At 60.0% G+C, this 24,604-nt stretch overlaps 1 protein-coding gene across 3 annotated transcripts in view; it reads right to left on the bottom strand.

Moving 5' to 3' along the window:
* Positions 1-338: 338 nt before the first annotated feature.
* Positions 339-24,604, bottom strand: part of SCARB1 (scavenger receptor class B member 1) — a 48,606-nt gene continuing 24,340 nt past the window's right edge. For 2 of the 3 annotated variants that reach the window (XM_058656874.1, XM_058656875.1), the window contains exons 2-12: positions 21,196-21,353; positions 20,261-20,402; positions 19,285-19,488; positions 17,785-17,880; positions 16,901-17,016; positions 15,162-15,328; positions 10,324-10,442; positions 7,810-7,883; positions 5,912-5,963; positions 4,815-4,961; positions 339-501 (exon numbers count right to left, since the gene is read on the bottom strand). In XM_058656874.1, coding sequence (XP_058512857.1) covers positions 361-501; positions 4,815-4,961; positions 5,912-5,963; positions 7,810-7,883; positions 10,324-10,442; positions 15,162-15,328; positions 16,901-17,016; positions 17,785-17,880; positions 19,285-19,488; positions 20,261-20,402; positions 21,196-21,353 — 1,416 coding nt within the window. In that variant the 3' untranslated portion in view covers positions 339-360. Of the gene's footprint in view, positions 502-2,504; positions 2,634-4,814; positions 4,962-5,911; positions 5,964-7,809; positions 7,884-10,323; positions 10,443-15,161; positions 15,329-16,900; positions 17,017-17,784; positions 17,881-19,284; positions 19,489-20,260; positions 20,403-21,195; positions 21,354-24,604 lie in introns of all 3 variants that reach the window. The other variant, XM_012929871.3, reaches the window with a different exon arrangement.

Genomic DNA, 24,604 nt, shown 5'->3' with positions numbered 1-24,604 from the left:
GCCTGTGTGGACGCCAGGGGCCGAGGTCCACGGAGGCGGCAGTGGGGGTCAGGGGCCGCTCATGGTCAGGCATCGCACTAAGCACAGCCCCCTGTCCTCCTGGCTTTGGCACAGGAAGCCTGCGTTCCCGGCCAGGCCCGTGCGAGCGACAGCCAGTCCTGTACCAGCTGCGTGATTCAGGTCTGACAGGGAGGGAAGATGGACGCAGAGGTGTCCCTGGCGCCCAGTGGCCATGGGACGGGATGCAACGCCCATGGCAACCCGGGGTTGCTTGGAGAGAAGGTTCTAGAATGGTGTTCAGCTGAAGAACCTCCCCTGGGGTCCCCCAGCAACAGGTCCATCCCTGAGTCGGGCTGTGTGTCAGCTGGTGGTCGCGGTGGGGTCTGGCTGTGGGGTCGGCGGGCCATCTGCTGAGTCCTGAAGCAGCGGGGTGGAGGGGCTGGGGGGATGCTCCGGGCCGGAGGCGGCCAGGCTCTGCCAGCACCCCGTGCAGCCGGGACCCTGCGGAGAAAGGGAAGCTGAGCACCGGGCCCGGCCCTGCCTCGCGCCTGGCGCCCACTCCCACCGGCGTGGGGTCCGTGGGGTCGGCCTCCGGGGACAGCCGGGCCTGCACCCAGCCCACCCGCCCACTCAGGGACCCGGGACCCCGAGCAGAGCCAGGAGTGCAGGGCTCGTGTGCACCACGACCACAACCAGACAGGACCTGGCGACCACAGCACCGCGTGTCACACAGAGCCGGGGGACGCAGCAGGGCACATGCAGGAAGCCTACACCACACACGACTGCGACCCAGCCCGGGCTCACGCGCATGCTCGCGCATGCGCACAAACAGCGAGGCGCACACGTCACACCGCGAATTCCTGGCCACCGGGCGCTCGGGAGAGGGAGGGACTCTGCGGAGGGAGGCGGAGCTCTACGGAGGGGCGGGGCTCGGGCAGGTGGGCGGGGCTCGGGCAGGTGGGCGGGGCTCGGGCAGGTGGGCGGGGCTCGGGCAGGTGGGCGGGGCTCGGGCAGGTGGGCGGGCCTCCTGCGCCGGGGTCGCCGTGGAGGCATCACGCCGTGCCTCCTCCGGCTTTGCCCTTCACAACGTCTCAGGGTGAAGGAAGTGTAAAGGAAGATGTGGAGGAGGACGGAATGCGCGGCCAGAGTCACGCCCCGTGTCGCCTCCACCTCTCTCCCTCCTCAGTCCTCCTCTTGAGCCTCTGCCTTCCTCCCCTCCCCATCCTCCTCACTCAGGCTGGAAACCCCCAACACTCCGCCCACAACCCCTGGCCTGCCTCCCCCCAGTGGGGGTCCCCCCACAGCCGGCCCTGGGCAGGGGGCGCCCTAAAGGAAACCCCATGCTGCAAGAGGGGGTTCTCCAGACGGACCCCCGGAGCCACAGGTGAAGCCAGCTGCCCCTCCTGCTCTCCACCTTGTTGTAGCTGAGGAAGGAGGACTTGGAGAGGAGAGACAGCGCCCTGAGGGCTGCCTGGTGCAGCTGCCCAAACTGTTCCCTGCACAGGGCTGCCTGCCAACCAGCCCCGGCTGCTGGCAGCCCTCACTGCCCTAGGGCTGCCCTCTTCTTGCCCACCTAAAAATACCTTCCAAGCCAGAGGAGGCCATGCCCACGCAACCTCCCTGGAGGGACAGCTGGCCCACAGCCCCGGGGAGCCAGGCAGAGCTGTGGGGCTGCTGAAATCCAAGCCGGCCCAGCCTCAGCAGCTCCCCAGGGCAACATGGTTTCCAGAGGCTAAAAAAAACAGCTGTTATCAGAGGCAGGCTGCACGGAATGCCACTGCTCCCTGCCCAGCCCAAATTGCAGGTCCTGTGGCTGGGCCTGCCACCTCCCCTGCAGGTGCCTGACTCCCCAGGCACCTCGGCCCCAAAGGTGATGCCCGCTTCTCTCTCAGGCCCGGGTGCCAAATAAAACTAGAGCCCGAGTCTGAACTTCTGCAAGCAATAAACCAGGTTTTGGCATGCGCGTGTCTGTAATTACCCAGCATGCACTTGGGCTGAAATTGACTTTGCGCTTTACCTGAAATGAAGATCTCCCTGGACAACCTGTGGCTGGCTGTTGGTTTTAGTTGCTGTCCAGTCTGACAACACAAAGCTAGCAGGCCCAGCCCTGGGGGCTCCATGTTGACTCCTCAATTCCCTGCTCCTGGTCTAGCACCTGGGGCTTAAACCAATGTTTCTCAAACAAGAGTTCCTGGCCCTTCTACATCCCCTCGGGGTCATGAGGCCCCTTTCCATTCCATTCTGGAAGGCTGGCAGGCAGTTGCAGGATCTGGGGTTTTAGTGAACTTTCCCAGGCTGTCTAACATGGCCACCATCGGCCTGGCTCACATCATGACCTTGTCAAGGGGACAGCAGGCAGTTTGAGTTGCCCGTGAGACCCCAGGAACTGCCACCTGCTGGGCCCGAGTCTCGGGTGGTTCCCGCCAGGTGAAGTTGGGGGGCATCCCCCCGAGCTCTCCTTGCTTTGGGAAGGGGCAGCGGGGCGGGCGTTACCTGGTACCCACCTACAGCTTTGCTTCTCGTAGCACAGTGCCCTTAGGGTCGGCCGTCATCAGTGATTCCGAGTACGCCTGAACGGCCTCCTTATCCTGTGAGCCCTTTTTACTACTACTCCAAAATAAATAGCACTTCTCCTAGAAGACAACCAAGCTCATTTGTAGCGGGAGCTGCAGCCGACACACAGCGTGAACACCGACTCGGGCTGGGGGAGGCACAGAGGAGACACCGGGCACAGAGCGGAGGGGCCACGGGCTCCAAGCCCCTGGGCAGGGCACTCCGGAAACCGGCAGGCCAAGGGGACAGTTTGTCCACTGGAGACGGGTGACAGAGGCAGCCAGGGTGGGAGGTGGGCCACTGGCTGGGAATCCGCGGTGCAATGGGCAGAAGCAGCAGTGAAACGGAGCAGACAGGCTTCCTGGGAACATACTTCGGATTTCTTTTTGTTAAAGGAACTTGAAAAGAAAGTTTCTCCAAAGAGAAGTTCAAATACATTGAGTTAACTGGCATGCAATGAGAAAGAATCAGTATAAACATATGAAAACCACCAGAGCTTAATCCTGCTAAGCCAAAAACAAGAACAAAACGACTTCATGAGACCCAGTTTAGTCACGGGGCCGTGAGATCTTCAGGACTGCGGCCTGAGCCGCGTGAGCGACAGAGTGACTTGGGTGGCATGTCCCAGTGGGTCTGGCCCCAGGTGGCCCTAGGTCTAGGAGGGGACCCTGGCCAGCAGCTTCCTGTTCTGTGTTCTCAGCCCTGGGCAGAAGCTGCCCTGGCCTCCTGGGTGGCTTCCCTGGCAGACAGCACAGTAATGCCCGGCCCCAGGCAGGGATTCCCAGCCAGGAGCTTGGCTTCTGGTCCCTCGTGCCCTCACTGCAGAAGTCAGCCAAGAAACTCCAGAAGAGCTTACCCTCGCTGGGCCTGACTCGGGCTCAAACCCTAGAGGCCCCTCAGAGAGAGGGCTGGCGGCCCTGGCCACCTCACCCCGTGACAGGCAGTTGGGAGAGGAAATCCGGCTGTGGGCCTGATGGCCAGGCTGGGAACAAGAGAGGCTTCAGTCCCATGGCAGCCAGCAAGCAGGCGCCCATCTTCCCATGTGGCGGGGGCAGGAGGGTAGCGTGGCAGCGCCAGAGCAAGTGAGCTAGCGGGGAGGCAGGCTGTGCGATACACAGGCAGGCTGAGGCTCACACTTCAAAGCCAGCCTCTGGGGAGCCCTGGTCTGCACTGGCAGTCATGGCCCAGCTCACCTGCCCACCGCCCCGGCTCTCGCCCTGAGCCTCCAGGCCTTGCCTTCTGCCTCCTTCCCTGCCCTGGCCTGGGGCACGCCATGAGTGGACGAGGCACGGACGGATGACTTCCAACCAACAAGGGTGACTTCCTGGTGCTCGTCTTCTGCCTCCAGGGCTGGAGTTCTCCAATCACACTGGCACCCTAAGTTGCCTCCTCCTCCCTCACAGGGACCTCTCACTGGGGCTCCTGCAGCCTGTCACCAAGCAGTCCAGCTAGGCTGCCTCCCTCCACCGTCCGTGGTCACTCCAAGCTGCCCGGGCTGCCTCTCAGGGCCCGGGGTGACCTGCCTCTGCCCCTGCTCAGACGCCAGCTCTTCCTTACCCTTCTCCCCCCACCCCTCCTCCTTCAGGCCAGCCTGGCTCTGCCCGAGCCTCCCACCTGCCTCACCCCTGCCTCACCCCTCCCTGCCTCAGGGCCTTGGCACTGGCAGTCCCTGCCTCCTGGGGCATGTCTCCTTAGCATTCACATCTCAGTTTAAACTATGCTTCTTCAAAGGTAGTTTTCCTGATGCTCTGAGCAGAGCCCCAGCTCACTGGAGCATACATCTGCCCAGCCTGGGAGCTACAAGAGGCACATCTGAGAATATAAACATCCCGGTGTCAAAGACTGAACATTAAAAAAAAAAAAAATCCATTTCTTAGATGTTGGCCTGAGCCAAGGTGGCATTCTGCATGCATCTGGCTCGAGTGAACTCAGGATGAAATCACTTCTGTCCACACTGCGGCTGTCTCGGCATGACGGGGCTCAGGGACGCCAGGCCCTCGGCCAGCTCCACCTGTCGCACTTCCAGTTCCCCCGTGTCCCTGACCAGACTGCCAGCTCCCTTGCTCCCCAACAAGGACCCACACGTGATGAAGAAATGATTTCACAAAGAGGTGTCTCCTCGGGGCCCACCTGTGGCACCCCAGCCCGGGTAGGACAGGCAGAGTACAGTGCAGCAGGGAGCGGGCAATGCAGTGGGGAGCAGGGATACAGGAAGGACAGGCTTGAGCCCCACCTCAGGCCACGCTCTGACCACCACCTACCTGGCTGCGGACTTGGCACAGCACCGCGGCGAGCAGCAGGACGCAGCCCAGTGCGAGGAGGACGTACTGTGCGTACTGCAGCACCTTGGGCATCAACACCAGCTGGGTGTAGAAAGTATTGAGCGTCTCGCCCTCCATGGCTCCACTCTGGACAGGGGGAAGCACACAGCACAGTGTGGGCCAGGGGCAGGTCGCCTCTGCACGTCGGCCTCTGCTTGCCCTCCTCCCTGCAAGTCCTCCTGGGCGCCTCCGCTGCCTCCAGGCACACAGCCAGACTACATTTCCCAGAATTCCTTTTGGCGAGGCAGGGGCCACGTGATCAGATAACAGCTAGTAGGAGGTGGACCTGCCTTTCCACATCTCCCACGTGATCCCAGCTCTTCCCCTCCCCACCCCAGGAATAGAACCAATTCTGAGGACCTGCAGGGTGTAGGACTGCAGAGGGGGCAGGCCTGGTGCCCAGAAGGCCGGAGTGGAACAGAGTCCCGTCCCCTGCCCCTCAGAAAGCAGCCAGTTAACTTGACCTTCAGGGGCTGCCTGTCCTGGCCAGTTAGCTCACCCTGATTTAAAACACAGTGAAAGGGGTCCGGCGGCGTGGCCTAGCGGCTAAAGTCCTTGCCTTGAAAGCCCCGGGATCCCATATGGGCGCCGGTTCTAATCCTGGCAGCTCCACTTCCCATACAGCTCCCTGCTTTGTGGCCTGGGAAAGCAGTTGAGGACGGCCCAATGTATTGGGACACTGCACCCGCGTGGGAGACCCGGAAAAGGTTCCAGGTTCCTGGCATCGGATCAGCGCAGCACCGGCCCGTTGTGGCTCACTTGGGGAGTGAAACATCGGATGGAAGATCTTCCTCTCTGTCTCTCCTCCTCTCTGTATATCTGGCTGTAATAAAATGAATAAATCTTTAAAAAAAAAAAAAACACAGTGAAGTACACCAAACTGAGAGAAACAGAACAACAGGAAATAAAGTGAGCTGGGCAAGAAGGAGCCAGGCGCACAGGATCTCAGAAACCCTGGGCCGGGGGCTTCACCAGCCAGTCCTGCCGGCCCCAGGGCTCGCTCCACATGTGACAGGCCCACACGCAGATGGCCTTACCTCCCCAAACCACATCAGGGGCAGCACCACGGGCTCGATGTTCCCCGTTTGTCTGGAAAGAAGCAGGAAGAGCGAGTGAGACTGTTGCCAGGGCTCAGGGGATGCTTCTGACGGGCCCCTGAAGGTCCCCAACAATGCGACAGAGGCAGACTCCAGCCTTGGCACCTGAGACGCACTTTACGTCCCAAGTGGCATAAAGACACCTCGGGGGAACACTGCAAAGGATGTGGCCCCACTGGGTGCCGGTCCCCAGGAGCCAGCGGTCAGCTGCCCTGGCCGGCACTGCATGTTCCACCCTGGGCAGAGGCCTGCAGCCTCGAGCACCCAGCTGCCCAGGCTGCTCTGGTACCTGCAGAGGCGGCACCCTCGAGCTCCTCCCCCCACTTCTCTCTGACAGCCACTGTTGCAGCCCGGAGGCCTGTGGGAAGCTGGGCTCGTGCTCACGGGCCTGCACCCCAGGAATCTTTCTCAGGGACTGTGTGTGAGACTGGCACATGCACCCAGAAACACAGCTGCCGACATAGAGCCTGAACACAACCACCTCAAACCCTGACACGAGGTAACAGGTGCAGCCAGCCTATGTGCAAACTGGAGCCCTCCCTGGCCTGTGGCCGGATCAGCGTTGCGTCTCCCTGGCCCGGAGGCTGCCTCCTCAGGTACACAGATGGCCCCTCAAAAAGCTCTGTGTGCTGGTGGCATTGGCAAAGCAGGTGGGATGCCTCATGGGACACCCACCCCCATGTCAGAGTTCCTGGGTCCAACTTCCAGCGCCACTCCCTGTTCCAGCTTCCTGCTCCACATTCTAGGAACAGCAGGTGGTGGCTCAGGACTTAGTTCCCTGCACCCACGTGGGAGACCCAGAAGAAGTTCCAGGCTTCAGATCGGCTCAGCTCCGACCCTGGTGGCCATTGGAAGAGCGAAGCACTGGATCAGAAATCTTTGTCTTTGTTTCTCAAATCAAATGAAAATTAATTTTAGAAAGGTCTATATTTCCATTCGTTTTTTTGCTCCAAAGTCAGCCCCTATCTTAATGCTGCTTTTGCACAGACTGGCCGAGGCCCCCACATGTCTACCTGGATGCAGGAGTGTTCTGGGCGACAGCGCTCCAAGGGCCACAGATGGCTGTCAACCAACAAGGAAAAGTGGTCATCCCACGCGGCAGTGGGACCGAGTCAGCCAGGAGCCGGCATGGGGCTGGACACTGCTGAGAACCCGCTGCCCAGGGACACCAGGTGCAGACAGTGGCCCAGTCTGTGGCTCCACTGACAGGACAGGCCCGAGACAGCCCTAACTCGGGGGCGGGGGAGGGCGCCTAGGACAATTCTTCCAAGTGATAGAATGTTCTGAGAGTGCCCATGGCCAGGGCTGCACAAAGAGGCCCGCGCTGGGGCACAACAGAGGCAGCCAACACTGGCAAACCCTATGGACACTACATGGTGTCCTGGCTGCTCCACTTTCTGTCCAGCTCCTTGCTTATCTAGGAAAGCAGTAGAGGATGGCCCAAGTGCTTGGGTCCCTGCACCCATGCGGGAGACCTGGAAGAAGCTCCAGGCTCCTGGCTTCAGCATGGTTCAGCTCTGGCCGTTGCAGCCATGTGGAGAGCAAGCCAATGGATGGAAGAATTTTCTCTCTTTCTCTGCAATTCTGACTTTCACATAGATTAATAAATGTTTTAAAACCTAACAATAAAAACAAACACACAAACAAATAAACAAACAAAAACCCAACTCAGCTCTTGAAACTGCACCTGGAGAGTGAGGCATTCATGGAAGCTCTTGGTATCTTTCTGCCTCCAAGCTCTAACAGACCCTCCTGAAAGCCTGGACTGGGGTGGGGTGCCCTGGGGGAAGGTGGACGCGTGGCCCCTCCCCCTCTGCAGCCCTGCCCGGCCCACTCACCCGATGCCCCTGATGGCCTTCATGTACAGGCTCAGCTGCAGCTTCACGGAGCAGTTCATGGGGATCCCAGTGACCTGCAGCGACCAGCACAGTGAGGACTCGGGCTGCTCTCTGGCCCCAAGGACACCTGCAACCCACTTCTCCCAGCCCTGCCCAAGATAGGGGCTTAGGACAAGGAGATGATGTGGGTAACTGCGGGAGAGACAGTGCCCACCCCGGTGCCCTGGTCGTCACATGTGTGTGTGGACCGCAGCCCAGGAGCGTGCACCACCACTGAGCTCTCATGCAAAACACACCTAGGAAAAGGCGGCTGGGAGCTCGGCACAGGGCGCCTGGGCCACCCGCACTCTGTACCACAGAGCCAGGCTTCGAATCCTGCCTCTGCTCTGGATCCCAGCTTCCTGCCAGTGCAGACTCTGGGAGGCAGCAGGGAAGGTTCACATTCTTGCGTCCCTGCCACCCACATGGGAGACTGGATGGAACTCCGGGCTCTCGGTTCTGGCCTGGCCCAGCCCAGCTATTCCAGGCATTTGGGGAGTGAACCAACGGAGAGAAGACCTTTGCTAATCTTTCCTTCTCTCTGCCTTTCAAATACAATGAAAATGAACAAAACAATGTTCAGAAGAGTGTCCCAGCTTGTTTGTCCAGGGCTGGGGGCAGGGGGACTGGAGTAGGGGATGTGGGGGCAGGGGGACTGGGGTAGGGGATGTGGGGGCAGGGAGTTTGGGGGCCTGGGGGCAGAAGGGCTGAGGGCAGGGGGCTGGGGGGAAAGGAGGGCTTCTTTGATGGACCTAAAGCAGCAGGTGCTGGGGAAGGGGGAAGGCTGGGCCGGTCACTGCCATAGGGCATTCTGGGACCCCATATGGGGGTTCTCCTCTACCGGCGGGGAGCCCTACAGACAAGCACATGCCCCCGAGACCACTCTGCCCAGGACCCCGACCTGCAGACACCCCTCTCACGCCCCTCTCATCTGTCCTCTCCAGCGGTGCACACCACACCCCCACATTATGTAACACGGCGGGTGGGGATCTGCTCTGACAATCCAGACAATCGTGTCTTAGCGAGGGAGTCCTGGTCAGCACCTTCCCCATGCCGGGGAGCCCCACAACATGTTAGAAAGGGAGAAAGATCACCCATCTGCTGGGTCACCACCCAGTCGCCTGCAGCAGCCACTGCCAGACCTGGCTGAAGACAGAGCCCAGGGTACACGCTTCCCTGTGTGTTTGCAAGGTGGTTTTGGCGGGGGAGCAGTGGGCGGGAGAGGAGGAGAACTCTGTCATGTCCTACCTGAAGGACTAACAGAACACTGGGAAGCTGACAGAAGAGCCCCACTGCAGACCGGCTGCCGGCAGAGCTACTCCTGGCAGGGGGGTGCCTGGGAGCTGGGGCTCAGGAGGACCCCAGGGCGCCCCGCTCCCCACCCCCAGCACAAGCCTGTCTTCTGCCGAGCGTGCCCCTGGGCACGGGGCAGGCCTTTGGCACAGAGCTAAGGTTAAACTGCTGCTTGGGAGGCCTGCATCCCACACAGACACCAGTTCAAATCCCGCCCCTCTCCCTGCTAATGTGCTTGCGAGGCATCAGATAAGGCCCAACTGCTTGGGCCCCTGCCTGGAGCTCCTGGCTCCAGCTCCGGCTGGGCCCAGCTCCAGCAGTGAGGTCATTTGGAGAGTGAACCAGCAGATAAATGGTATCTCTGACACTCTGCCTTTCAAAGTAAATAAAGAGAGCTTTCCAAAAACAATAAAAATAAAATCACGGCAAGCATGGAAGCAGAGGATGGCGACGAGCCTGGGGTGGGAGGGCAGGGCGAAGGGCACCACCTGTCCCTGACTCAGGGGCACAAGTCCAGCACAGGGGCACTGTGTGACCAGAGCCCTCCCAGCCTGGGCGTCCAAGTGTCCCATCACAGCCGAGTGCAGGGCAGTGGGGAGGCACACACACACAGGTGTGCCCACACCGCAACAGCATGCCAGACAGCAGCTAAGCGACATGGCAGTCGGCCCTCAGTGCAGCTCAGGGACCGGTGACCCAGGGAATTCCCAAACCCACGGGAGAGGCCAGCTGGGGACTCTGGGCTCTGGGCAGTGACAGAGGGGTCTAGAGGAGAGCGGGGTGGGTGCCACTGGCTGGTGGCAGGTGCTCACCGGGCCGCTCCCTCGGGGCCCTGGCTGCCCTTGGAGCTGCACGTGGGCCAAGCACCCCAGAACCAGGGTCCCACTCCCGCTGTTATCTTGAGACCTTTATGGTGCCTCGACAGCGCCCTGGGACCCGCTCCGGCTAATTTGCAGGAGACACACCAGGCTGATAATGCCTAATTAATTTACTGTCTTATGGTCCTTTTATAGACCCTTACGAGGAACAATAAAATATGTGAACTATGGAGTTGGGGTACAGGAGGGCTCTTTGATGGCTCTGCATCCTCGAAGGCATCCAGGCCGGGGAAGTCCAGCAGCCCAGCACCCCAATCCTGCACTGGCGGCGTCCCACCTGCCCGCCTGGGGCCCCTGGGCTCACCGGGTGGATGTCCAGGAACAAAGAGTGCTCCTCTTCATTGGGGTGGAGACCGAGCACTGCTTCCGCGAGGACTGGGTCGGCGTTGTAAAAGTGAGGATGGGAGAGAAACAGGGGCGCATCTGGCAAGCAGAGGGCAGAGGGTGAGTCACGGGAGGGGTGGCAGCAGTGTGCCAGCCCTGAGCTGGGTTCCAGGGGTGCAGGGGGGGACGGGAGAGAGAGCCGACCACAGGCAGGATGCCCTCCTTCAGCGGCCTGGATGCTGGGCAGGGCAGGAGAAACACTTTTCCAGGGGGCAAGAGGCAGGAGGGACCAAGACAAAGCAGAGAGCTGGTATCCAACAGAGGCTGGGCACAGTGGGCTCTGATCTCCCCCCTCAGCGTGCAGAGCGGACACAGGCAAGCGTGAAGAGGGTAGAGCGAGGCATCCACACAGCCAGCGCCACGCAGACCTGGCCAGCCAAATATCCACTGCTATCCCGCTCAGCACGGTGGACCGCAGGCTGGCAGCAAACGGACGCACAGAGCTGTGGGGTGGACCAGAGGGACAGGGCAGAGTGTCGGGTGTGACAGCTCGTAGGAACACAAGTGACAGCTGCATAGCTCTGCAAATGCCCCCAAACGCCATGGAATTTACCCTTGTCAACAGGGGCACTGGGACAGCTCGACCGAGCAGCTGAGAGGCACGTTAGCACTCCAGAAGCCCACAGCACCGTGGGACATGGTGCTTAGCTCTGGTCCCTGAGCCATGGCCCGCTGCAGGACACTGCCCGGCTCTCTGGCTCCTGGCTTGCCTGGCCCCCTGCCACCCATGTGGGAGACCCGGATGAAGTTATGGCTCCCAGCTTTGGCACCCAAGTATCACTGACATTTGGGGAATTGGTCAGCAGATGGGCTCGCTCTGAAATAAACCAAACAGTTTCAAAGATCAGCGGTTGTTTTATGTTTCATCAATATCACTTCAAAGGAAGAAATGCAAAATATCTGGGGTTCTCCATTGCCACTCCCCACTTTGCTGCCAGCTGGGTGACAGTAGGTACACCCATGTGTCTCTCACAGCTTCACATTCCACATTCTCCACCGTTCTCGGCAAAGCCCAGCGTGCTGTGAAATCAGGGCTGGGATTTTATCCATGCCTGACCTCATTTTCTCAAATTCCCGCTACATTCCTTCCTATCCGTCCTTCGTTGCTGCCACATTCCAACATTCCTGGCACTTCCTGGAACACCACCTCGGTCTTGCTTAAACACTCCGTGGTAAACAGGAGCTTGCCTCAGGGTGAGACTGGCAAACGGGCAACAAAGAGAAAATACTGGAAGGACACAACAGAGAGGGTGGGGAAGGCGCCCCCTGGGACACCTGCAGCCCCTGTCACAGTGGGTTCAAGTCGAACTCTGCTTCCAGCCCCAGCTTCCCGCCAAGGCCCCTGGGAAGCAGCAGGGACGGCCTGGGGTCTTGGGCACCTGCCACCTGTGTAGGGAAGCCTCGTCAGAGCTGCCAGCTCCCAGCTGTGGCTGCCAGAGGCTGGAGTGTTGTGGATATTTGGGAGTGAGCTAACAGGTCTAAGCCCTCCCTCCTCTGCTGGGCTGTTTCTGTCTGTCCCTCTGCGTTGCACATAAAGTGAAACACTTTAAAAAACAAAACAACACACACGCAATAGCAGTTCAGGAGTATTGTCATCACCGGGACTCCACCACCTGCGTGTGGCATTGATGAGGTCTGAACTCTGTGGGGCCAGACACAAACGTGTGTGAAGCCCACCTCAGGCCCTCTCTGAACCAACCAAGACTACTGCTGGGGCCAACGGGGTGGATGCCAGGAGACAACAGATGCTGGCTGAGCAACAGCTGTCTCCCCTCTGCCCACCTCAGCCTCAAACAAGACTATGGAGCAGACATGAAGACCCCAGGCAAGGCAGCCCTGGTAGTGGAGAATCCATGGCAAGCCCCCACCTCCTTGCCAGGGCAGCCCAGAGCCGCCAGGGCCACTGGACAAGATGGGAGCCAGGCAGGTGTGCAGACTCACGCTTCTTCCTCCCTTATTTCCAAACACCCGAGAGAGATTCAACCGGGCAATAAGTATAATTAATTTATAGCTTTATGGTGCCAGTCTTAATTGGCCAGGATTACCTGGGTGATGATTAAAGGCCCTGCTGGGCCAGTCCAAGGCCCTCGAGGGACAGGGCAGGTGGAGGTGAGGGGCTTCCTAGCGACCAAGAGACTTTTCATAGCCCAAAAGGCAAACATGCGTGCGTTTTCAGCTTCAGACACAACACGGCAGAAGCACAGACCAGCGAGCGGGCCGACTGGCCTGTACAAGAGGCAGGAACCAGGGAAGGACGAGGAAGCCGGGGCGGGCCGACTGGCCTGTACCAGAGGCAGGAACCAGGGAAGGACGAGGAAGCCGGGGCGGGCAGACTGGCCTGTACCAGAGGCAGGAACCAGGGAAGGACGAGGAAGCCAGGGCGGGGCAGGGTGCACCCTTGGTGGGGAACTTCTCCACGACTGAGGGGACGTGCTACAGCCAAGCCCGGGTCGTGAATGGCCCGCGTCCTCAGGATACGGTGCCAGACACAAACAAGGGGGTGGCAGGCGGATGCCGTGTGAGTGCATTCACAGTAAGACCAAAGCCAGGCCAGGAGTCAGGAGTGAGGGACCTGGAACCCCAGCTCCCTGGATGTGTATTCACCTTGTGATTGGTGTGGTAGGTTAAGCCTCTGCCTGCAGTGCCGGCACCCATATGGGTGCCACTTCAAATTCAGACTGGGCAAACTGCAGAAGATGGCCCAAGTAACTGGGCCCTCACCACCCACGTGGGAAACCTATAAGAGGCTCCAGCCCTGTATTCTTGTCACCCATGTGGGAGACTTGGATGCAATTCCAGGCTCCTGGCTTCAGCCTGGACCAGCCCCAGCTACTACAGGTGTTTGGAAAATGAACCAGCAGACAGAGGGATCTCTTTCTCCCTCTCCCTTTCAAACAAATAAGAATAAATTTAAAAAATAAAAGCCTTTAGGGTCCGGCAGCGTGGCCTAGCGGCTAAAGTCCTCACCTTGAATGCCCATATGGGCGCTGGTTCTAATCCCGGCAGCCCTGCTTCCCATCCAGCTCCCTGCTTTGTGGCCTGGGAAAGCAGTTGAGGACGGCCCAAGGCTTTGGGACCCTGCACCCACGTGGGAGACCTGGAAGAGGTTCCTGGTTCCCGGTTCCCGGCTTCGGATCGGCACAGCACCGGCCGTTGCGCTCACTTGGGGAGTGAAACATCGGACGGAAGATCTTCCTCTCTGTCTCTCCTCCTCTCTGTATATCTTACTTTGTAATAAAAATAAATAAATCTTAAAAAAAAAAAAAGCCTTTAGCTAATAAAACATTTCCTGGCACCTGAACAATTCTTCTAGCGGCCATGCTAGTGAGAAGATGGCATGGCGCTCATGCTGTCCTCTGCACGGATGAGCACAATGTTTCCTTCCATGTCTCGGGGTTCTTGCACCCTGATTTAGACCCTCACCAACTCCCTGCCCTGAGCCAGCCTTACCCACACAGCTGGGCTAGGCATGACCCAGCCTGGCCAATCAGCACACTCTCTCCTTGGCTGCAGTAATGGGTTCACAGCTGGGCATGTATGCAAGGGAGACCAGAGAGGTCCCCTCCACGGAACTCAGAGCCAGGACAGGGCAAAAGGCAGACAACACGCAAGCTGCTGGGAACCCATGCTGGGCTCAGGGTTTGCACTGGAACTCACCACCATACAAACCAAGACATACCCTTTCAGGCCTGAATCAAGCGGAGTCTGTCATGTGCCCGGAGCCACACTGCCCACGGTGGACCTAGCGCTCTCCAGCTGCCCAGCCTGGAGCCCCAGGCCTTCGCAGCACAGGCAGAGGGAGTCCTGGGCGCTTTAAGCAGTGCGGTACCTGAGGCTCCATAGCCATCCCCCAGGGCTGTGGCAGGATAGCGGCCGAGAGGGCCGCTTCTACTCAGACAGGCCTGTCAGGCAGTGGTGGTCACACTGCGACAGCTCACGCATAAGGAGCTTGGGGACCCAGGGCAGCCGGACGGCCGAACGGGACAGGGGTGGGGGGCAGAGGGAAGGACTGGGGAGCAGACTGGCTCTCACATAGCAGACACAGGAGTGGGGCTGATGATGTCAAGGCTACAACCAAGCAAGGGAGGGGAGGGCACACCCCGAGAGGGACCAGGGATGCCACAGGCACTGCCAGCAGCAGGCCTGACCGCCACACCCCTCCCGTGGGATCTCAGGGGACAGCCACAGTGTCACCCACTTCCTGGCATCAGAATGGGGGGCAGGGCCTCCTTTCCCACTAGGCCTCTCAATTGTAGTTTGTTACAAAGCACAGTGTGGTGGGGGGAACTAGCAGGCGACACCCCAGACCAGACTTATTCCTGTCCCAACCCGCATGGTCTCTGCTTGTGAAATGGGATCAAGGCAGGCTCACACAGAACAAGTGTCCCCTTTGTCCCCCTCGCCCTGTGGGGCCAGAGGGCTTCGAGATGGGCAGAGGTGGGCAGGAAGAATGGCGCTCAGGACACAGAAGGGGACCGGGCAGCGGGAGCCTCGAAGGCAGGCGCTGTTGTGACCTTGATCCCAGTGGACCGTGATCACAACGCCACGGGATCATCTCACACCAGCTCATGGGCATTTCTCAGGGCAGCAAGCCACAGTAAGAGCATTTCCCTCGACCCATCACCCTTCTGCCAGCCTCCTTATCGGCGGCCTAATAGGATTATCAGGGGTGCAGAGGCCAGCGATCAGGCTGCGGTGAGGCACGAAGAGCTGCCCGCCCCGCTGCTGCCCTCCACCCCCTGCCGAGGTGACACGTACTGAACCTGCAGCTGCTGACGTTCTGAATTCCAGATTCCAGGCACGGGCAGAAGCCCTCGTTGGGGGGATAGACAGAGCCGTTGGCAAATAGGGTTTTGGGAGCCACGAAGCGATAGGTGGGGATGCCCCCAAACACCCCCGGCTGCTGGTAGACGAGTTTCAAGGACCTGTGGGAACAGATGGAACAGGGTGATCAGGTGACCCCTGCCGTACCTGCCTTCCGCCTGGCTCACAGCAGGGGCCTCCTCACTTGCCCCCTCCCCAGGCCGATCCTTCCTTCATCAGCCAGATGGAGCTGCTGGGTGGGCACAGCTCGCCAGGACCCATCAGCCCCGCAGACAGGAGGCACTGGAGACCAAACAGCCTTGGTGCCAATCACGGAGCTGCTCCCCCCGCTCCTGCCAGTCTCCAGCACAGGCAGCCATGCCCGCACCTTCTGGGGGTCACCAGTGAACAGAGATGCAAAGTCCATGGAGGGCATGGCAGCTGGTGGGCACTGTGCCACTTCACAGAGGGCACTTGTACCTCTGGGGGTTCTGGTTTCATGGGGGAGGTGCCTAGACCCCATTCTCCAAGGATACTGCGGGGTATCCACACAGCACACTCCTGCGGCGGGCCCTGCTCACATCCTCCGTGCTGTGCTGCACCCCCACAGCCCTCCTGGTGATTCCCAAACGCAGTCCTTCCTGCCCAGGGCCTCCACTCCCAGCCTCACACATCAGGTGGGTCTTAGCCCAGCCGTGGTCCCCTCCTACATGGTTCATGCTGCACCTTTGTCACAAGCCACCTCAAAGTGCCAGCAGGAACTCCATCGCTCACCCGTGGCCCAGGCAGGATGGCATCTCCCACATACTCAGTACTAACACGCGTCTCAGGGCGCACTTGAGGCTGGCTGCACCTACACTGCCCACTGCCCAGTGCCACCCATGGGTAACAGGTTGTGAAAGGAAACACCCTTGCTTGCAGCAATCAGCTCCTCGGGTCTGCAGGTGTCGAAGAGACCATTCCCTGCCCACCCTCGGGGGGCTCTGGGGAAAGATGGCCAGAGCCGGGGGGTGAAGAGGTGGATAGCGGGCACTGCCCTTCTCCAAGCTTACAAACCCCGTTTTCCACTAGGTGAGCCCTCGTCCCCTCTCACACGTTCATCTGTATGCAGCCAAACAAGGGAGAGGGACTTTGCCCATCTGGTCACAGCTGCAAACCAGGGCCCCATAAAAGCCTGATGAGGACACTCAGAAGTCAGGGTCCACCTGCGTGAATTCCCAGGAGAAGGGCTTTTCCCGTGGGCTGGAATGTGGCAGAGCCCGGAAGGAGTTGCAGGGCTCTTACTGCCCTGTGGCCAAGGACATTGGACCTGCGCATGCCAGCAGGCCCCAAAGGCTGGGTGTGGAAGGGGAGGGGGAAGCAGTGGGCTTTCTCAGCACCCAGGGGGGTCTTCGGTTAGCCAGCCGGGCATCAGGGAGTCAGCTCCTGCCTCCCCTCCCAGCCACAAGGCCTGCATCATTTCCTGCCCCCAGCCCTCACTCCATTCCTACGCACCCTAAGCAGCTGCCAGCAGCCCTCCCCCTTCCGCTTTAGGCCTGGAGGGATCATTGGCCACGGGGGCGGGGAGGAGGGGCAGTTCTTCAAAGTGCAGCCAAGAGAACTCAAGATGGCACCCAGGGCAGATGAGTCCAGACACTGCCCAGAGGACACCCATGAGACTGGGCCGTGCGGGAGGTGGCAGTGGGCGCCGTTACCGGCAGGCGTCAGGGCTGTAGAACTCCAGGGCAGACTCCGGCGTCATGAATGGCGGCCACATCTGGCCGGACGTGCCGTTGATCATGTTGCACTGGTTGGAATGCCAGAAGTTGACCTGGAATCAAGCATCGGGGACACGGGCACTCAGCGTGGCTGAGATCAATTCCCAGCACTGGCTTGTGGGGCGCAGAGTGGCTGGGCGCCCACTGTTGCGGCTTGCTCCCTCCCTGCACACCCTGCAGCGTATAACTCCGCTGGGTACTCAATGACTGCACCTGTAAAATGGCTCTGTGCCCTAAAGGTGGCAGCCAGGAGAGCTCCAAGCAGACCCGAGAGCACAGGGCAAGCCCTGCATTGCACAGAACCACCTGCTCCCCTCCTCCCCTCTGCACGATTAGGGCTTCTAAAATGCATGCCAGTTCATAACCAATGGGAAGCATCTCCCTCACCCACGGCTATGGCCCCCAGGGTCTTGGGAGGCTGTGCATCCCCTGCAGAGGGGACCCTTGGCCACGTGAGTCCAGGGGAGGGTACAGAGGCAAGAACGAGGAGCACCAAGTGCCCGGCCTGCCTCCGGACGGCCCAAGGTGCTCAGAATCAGCGCCCTCTGGGTGCCGCAGGCACGAAGACAGCAGCGGGCGTTTCCATGTGGTGGGTGGGCGGGCCAGGTGGCACAAGGGCCATGTTATATATATCTCCATTGTTTTCCTCATTAATGGGCACGTCTTCCTGTTTTCAGCGCAGTGTTTGGAAAACATTTATGTAAGTGAAGAATCTCAGGAAGGCAGAGCCCAGCTCCCCACAGACCGGGCCTCGGCAAGCAGCCTCCTCAGCCCCCCGCCCCGCCCAGCCCCGCCCAGCCTCCTGGCACTCTGCCCCTCACCTTGCTGAGCCCGTTCCACTTGTCCACGAGGTGGATCCTACTGAAGTCCTTGACACCAGTGAACACCGTGAAGACCCCTGAGTTGGAGTTGTTCATCTGTGGACCACGGCAAGCGGCAGCACGTGTTACCTTGCACGGAGGCTGGCCCGGCCCATGAGGGCTGGGACCCACCCAGGGCTCCCGATCTGGTGTCTGGGATCTTGCAAAGAACTTAGACCCACCCCTGGTGGCTGGGGGGACCGGGCACTCCCCTCTTCCTGGCTTTCCTCCCAGATGAAGGCAGCATCGCCCCGTCCTATCCTGCCCCACCCCAGCTTAAGCCTGGCCAGGGCAGGGTCCCAGCTCACAGCTATGGGATGGGGACTCCATTGAGGCAGGCCAGAGACCTGCCTCTTAGACACACGGAGGGCTGGGTCTGCGAGCTCTCAGGAGGCCCAGTGCGAAGCCCCACCCGGCCTCCCATGCCAGTGCAGGCTTGCCACACACCTGCCGAGCCCTACACCCACCCGAGCCTGCAGAAGCTGAGCACGGTGGGAGCTGCCTGCAGGGGCGTGCAGAGGGTTCAGCGAGGGCATGTGCCAGAAGCACTAAGCCCAGCACCCAGGAGCTGGCGAGGACCCAAAGCACCCATTTTTATTCATGCTCATAGCATGACTAAACGTCACCCAACAGGACACTTGAAAGGCAGGACTGACACGAGGCTGTGGAGACTGGTAGGTGCCACTCAGTGCATAACCCATGCCCACCTCAGCATCAGGACCGCCACCCAGAGGCTGTTTTGCCCAGTCTTCCCTATGGGGAGGCGGGGCCACAGGACTCAGCCCTGGCCAATGGGAGGTTTCTCAGTCTCTGACAGACAGCTGGCACATGCTACTTCGTGCTCACATCTTCCTTCTTGCTGAGCCACCCGGAATGCGGGTAGCTGACACCCTGGTATCCATGCTGGGCCATGAGGTTATCTGGAGTATGGTAACCACGCTCCAAGGACAGAGCAGAGCAGAATGGCAGATGTTTCCAGGTCACTGGAGACCACACCACCCCAAGCAGTCCACGGCTGGTCTGTTGCTCTGAGGCCTCTGTTACCGTAGACTGGGGCTGTCCCGGCAACCGGCATGGTGACTCTCACCTGCCAAGCACTTCCCTCTTCCCAAGGGGCTTCTACAAAAGCACACTGCTGACCCCAAACACACCCACTTCCCCACACCAGCTGAGGCTGCCGACCTGGACAGAAGCCCCCTCTACACACACTATTGAACAAATGAGGCCCTGGAGCAGGGGTCAGCGCGAGGGGGCAGGCCCTCCTGGGATCACCCTGGGCTCTGTAGCTATACTTGGACACCACCCTGCCCCCCGCCATGTGCCTTCGCTGCAGCCAGGCTGGGCCAGGTTCCCCACCACTCACACCCACAGCCCCAGGCAAGCCGGTGACAGCTTCCGGCCACACTAACAGGCCTCAGGACAGGGCCCTGCATTTGCAGCTTCTCCCTGAGCCACACTTACCCCAGCAAACAATCCAAACTTGCCCTTCTCAGGGAACATGTTTGGGAAGTACTTGCTGACGAAGTTCACAAATGGGTCTTGGTAACCCCACATGATCTCGCCCACGGTACGGTTCATGAAAGCGCGCTGGCCGAGGCTGCTCAGCATCACCGTTATGAGCAGCTTCAGGGTCATGGGCTTGTCCTCCATCATGACCGCGGTGCTCTGCAGGGACACACACCGTCCTCAACCGTCACAGGCCCAAGAGCCCACCTAGGCCCACTGCTCTGGACTGCAGAGCCCTTGGAGCGGATGAGCAGGGGTTTAGATTGTTGCCAGCCAACCCACAAGCCTGCTGCTGAGCTCAGACTCCAGAAAGGGCCCATTCCCAGCTGAGGGGGCCTCGCTGCACCCCGCTTTGTGGGTGACGCCTGCCCCTGCTTTCCTGTGGGTGTCTGGGGCTCGAGTATGTGGCAGTCAGAGGTGCCTACGTGACCGGCCTCCAAGCCAAACCCTGGCTAGTGCCTGGCAGACCTGTCACAGACTGTAACACAACACATGCTTGGGGCAATTAAGTGCATCCTGTGTGACTCCATGGGAAGAAGATTCCGGAAACTTCACTCCTGTCTCCCAGGCTCCTCCCTTTGTGAGTCCTGGCGTGTGCTCTCTGCCCATGGGCCCTTGGCCATGAGTCCTGCAAGTCGCAGGCACCCACTGCAGCTGGGGTGGTCTTGGCAGCCCAACTCGTGCACAGTACTGTAGTGTTTCTGCATGGCATGAGGGGCCATTTGGGAGTCCGTGAGACGCCCCCTCTGGGAGACTGCACAGAAGATTCAAGTGACTGTGACCCAAGACAGGTGTCCCTCCCTGGGAAAGAATGAAGCTTGGGCGGCAGGCACATGTTCCACCATCCCTGGGGACCTCCCCATGCCGGGGCAGGCAGGGAAGACCCTGGGGCAGGGGAAGGACATGGGCGCAGGGGAAAGGACAGCCTCACCAAGGCCAGGATGTTGGGCATGACGATGTAGTCACTCTCAGAGCCCTGGGACTTGTCCGGCTGGAACTGGAAGCTGCGGTCCTCGAGGAAGGACACCGTGTCGTTGTCGTTGAAGGTGATGTTTTCCTTGTGTCTGAACTCCCTGTGGGGGCGGCCGGGAGTCACTACCGGGACAGCATGAGGCGCTCCCAGCCACCCCGCCTGGAAGCACTGGGCTACCTCCCCGGGCCCAAGCTCCTGGCCTCAGTATGCAGTGCCACTGCCCACAGGCCTCCCGCTGCTGTCTTGCCTGGCCACGACGGACAGCTCAGCAAGGATTGTTCAAGCGGTTCTTGGAGAGGACCCCTCTCTCACCAAAGCAGGGTCACCCCCAGCCTCCCCCTGCGTCTCTGCCCCTGCTGGGGGAGCTGTGTTTCAGTTCTATCCACAAAATGGGAGTAGTGACCGGACAGGGCCATGGGGAGCATGAACACAGGGAAGGCAGTTAGAGAGGGAGCCCCAAGCTGAGAAAGCACCACCGTGTGGGTGGCATTCTCTGCCACCAGCCGTGTCATTAGTACCTCCTGCTCTTCAGCCCACTGCTCACAAAGCTGAGAGGACACTGAGCCAGCCACGCCCTCACCCCTCGCCCCTCGTCCCCCGTGTGCCGGACAAAGTCAAGCTCCTAACTTGGTCCTCCCAGGCGGCCCGGCTCATTCTCACGCAGGTGCTGCGTTTTCATCCTAGGTTGCGCCTTCAACAGTGGCCACCGTCTCCATCCACCCCCTCCCTGGGAAAGCCAGGGCGACCACTGCCCCAGACAGGAAGCCCTGGCTGCACCGGCCCCGCAGGCAGCCACCTGGGGTGTTCCAGAGACCCCCACCCCCGACCCAGGGGGAGAGACAGGTCCCTGAGGAACACGTGCGCCCCTTCCCATCCGTGCCCTGCAGCCTCACCTGTACACGTAGGGCCCGCGCTCTCGCACCTGCGGCTTCCCTCCATTCAGCACCTCCTCTGGGTTGATGACCTCGAAGAAGTAGATGGAGAGGTAGAAGGGTACGGGGATCTCCTTCCACATGCTGAAGGACAGACTGCTGGGGTCGATGCGCACATTCTGTGAGGGCAAGACACGCAGTGAGGCCCACGCACCCCGCCTCGCAGTTCCAAGCCGGCCTCCGCAGCCCCCCAGGCACTCCAGGACGCTGCGGCCCTTCACACATGCATGGTTCCGGCATCAAAGTCGGCATCATCAAGCACGCGGCAGATTTGTGATGGACATCAAAAAAACTTGGCAGGAGGAGGTCAGTTTGAAATTTCTGAACATCGTGATTGAGAAATGCGTGTCCCTCTGCCACAAGGCAAGGCGGCCAGGGCAGCTTGCATCATCCTTCCCGTCCTTGGAACATGGCTTTCTAGGACAAGGTCCCCTCGCCCCCTACCGTCAGAGACCCTGGGGCAGGCAGGAGGCCAGAGATGGCCACCCAGGCCTGCCCCTGGACTTGGAGGTGACAGACTGCCCGCCATGTTCCATGGCCCACTTAGACCCGGTGGCTTTGGACCTGATGGGCAGGGGAGGAGTCTTGGTGTCCTGCCCAGCCTTGCTGTGTCCACACCGTCTGTCCCAGAGCCAGCCACCTGAGTGATGTCACACCCACACACCCTCCATGCCTGTGAGGTCCCGGCAGAAGGTGAGAGCCCTGGAGTCTGGGAGGCGCTCGGGACGTGCCGCTCAGCACTGGCGTGGGCTGTGAATTCAACCTCGGGGCTCACCTTCTTTTTTTTTTTTTTAAAGATTTATTTTTATTACAAAGTCAGATATACAGAGAGGAGGAGAGACAGAGAGGAAGATCTTCCGTCCGATGTTTCACTCCCCAAGTGAGCTGCAACGGACCGGTGCGCGCCGATCCGATGCCGGGAACCAGGAACCTCTTCCGGGTCTCCCACGCGGGTGCAGGGTCCCAAAGCCTTGGGCCGTCCTCGACTGCTTTCCCAGGCCACAAGCAGGGAGCTGGATGGGAAGTGGAGCTGCCGGGATTAGAACCGGCGCCCATATGGGATCCCGGGGCGTTCAAGGCGAGGACTTTAGCCGCTAGGCCACCATGCTGGGCCCGGGGCTCACCTTCTAACAGAGGTTCAAGAAGGCGGGAGGGATGCAGGTGAGGCCCCAAGGCCTGGGTTCCAGCCCACCCACCTCTCACCCAGCTAGTGACCTGCACCCTAGCCTCGTTGGCCAGGAGACAACAAACCTCGGCCCATCCCCAAACCAACTTGGCGGCAGCTGCATGGTTGCGGCCGCATGGAAGCCGCAGGCTGTACACCTCGAGCATGTGAGCTGCGTGCTTGCGGCCTGTAGTTACGTGGAGAAAGCTGCGTAAGAACACAACAGGCGATGAGGCCGCAGTCCGCATGGCGTCGCCTGGGACCAGTCCTCAGCCCTGGTTCCCCTTCCTGCCAGCGCCACGCCGGGAGGCAGTGGTGACGGATCCAGTCAGGAGGTTCCTGCACCAAGGTCCAGTCCGAGTTCCGGTTCCCAGCTCCGGTCCCAGCTGGGGGCGTAGCAGGCATGTAAAGAGTGATGGGAGCCGTCTCTCTCTCTCTCTCTCTCTCTCTCTCTCTCTCTCTCTCATTCTCTGACTCTTCAATAAATTCACATAGGCGTACACACAAGCACACTCAAACACATGTAAAACCCGTACCCCGAAAAATCTAAGTGAGCAGATGCACCCCAGAAAGGGGGTGGGCAGGAGAGACCCTCGCAGGCCTCACTGCAATGGGGCACGTGGTGGGCAGCGATGCTAGTGGCTGTAACCAATCAATTATACATCACCAAACACACAGAGCAGGTCCCTGTGGCCACCGTCCACTCCGGCTAGTTCTCACAGAGGCGTGCGTGCACAGGTGAAGCTTCCGGGTCTTGCATCCCCACGGCTGGCTGGGTCCCTGGTCTGTTCCCTGCCTGATGCTGGGGGCAACTGAGGACAAACAACCGGGCTTTCTCCTTCCCAGTGGTGCTGAGTCGAGGACCCTCTCGGGGCCTGGGGTAATGAGTATAAAGTGAGTGTCCCCCTCAGGGGCTGTTGTGACATTTCAATGAGTCCATGAAACCGAAACGCTGATACGCAGCCTGGCTACCCCGGGACATCTGGAAGGTCAGCCACAGGGTGGCCTCCCCGCCCCACCTCCGCCTGGGCGGAGGACTTTGTCCCGCTTTCAAGCAGCTCTGCAGGCACACCAGACCAGAGGCATCGGGTTAAGCTGTGATTAGATAGCAGCTGGCGCGGCCTTCTGCTGCACAGGCCGACCCGGCGACCGGACCCTCCCCTTCTCCCCAGGCCAAAGGTCCCAACCCTGGAATACAAAGTTGGGAGGGAGTGCCAAGGAGAGTGCTTGTTGAACACCCCTTCCCGCAGCCAGACACCAGGAACCCATTCCTGGCCAGGCAGGAAAGCTGCCCAGATGAAGGGACATCTGGGCTGGGTATTAAGAAAGAAAATTAGCTGCGTTGTCCTGGGTCAAGAAACGGCTGGCAGAAGACACGGCCTGTGCCCACATACCTGCAGCCTGCCTACATGGGCGCCACCTACGAACATGGCTTCCATGTAGTGGCACAGGGAAGCCCCACTTGTGTCTGTTGATAAGTAAACAAGTCACACTACACATGGCAGGCTACTTGGCCGTTAGAAGGGACCAGGTCACCACGCGTGCGCAGTAAGGGGGGCCACAAGGCACTGCCCTGAGGAACACAGGCCAGACCGAAAGCCTGTGTCGCAGAGGCATTCGGGGGAAGAACTGGAAATAGCAAGCGACACGGGGCTGCCAGGAGAGGGTGGGGGGCTGCGCCAGCTGACTCTCAGGGCCCACAGGCGTGCCCTGCCCTCTGATTCGGGTGAGCTGCACGCATTTGATAAAATTCAGAAGGGTGGGCTGGGCCTTGGCACCTGGGACAGCTGTGTTCTTCATCAATGCCTACTTCACCTCCAGGCTGTCCTGTTCCCAGCCCAGCTCCCTGCGAAGGCAGCACTTGGGCCCGCAAGGAATTTTTGGCTCCTGGCTTCAGCCCGGCCCAACCCTGGCTGCCGGGCATTGAACCAGCAGATGGAAGAGCTCTCTCTCTTTCCTTCTCTTTCTGTAAAATTTACCTTCCAAATAAATAAATAAATAAATATCAATACTAAAATACCCACGGCCTGCTACACTCATTTACTGCCATGAGAGAAAGCAGAGGTTATTTGGGGCTTGATAGAAAGCCCCGTTAGCACCCCTAGGGTATAAAGTAACCACATTGGGTCAAAGACAAAGAAGTGGGTTTACTGTGGGATCCCATTCACGTAAAGTCCTAGGGCAAGCGGGACTGGGTGTCCGCTG

This window comes from Ochotona princeps, chromosome 29 (genome assembly GCF_030435755.1).
Source record: "Ochotona princeps isolate mOchPri1 chromosome 29, mOchPri1.hap1, whole genome shotgun sequence".
Classification (NCBI taxonomy): domain Eukaryota; kingdom Metazoa; phylum Chordata; class Mammalia; order Lagomorpha; family Ochotonidae; genus Ochotona; species Ochotona princeps.
The sequence above is the reverse complement of the archived record's forward strand: the minus strand, read 5'-3'. Positions and strand labels throughout refer to the sequence as shown.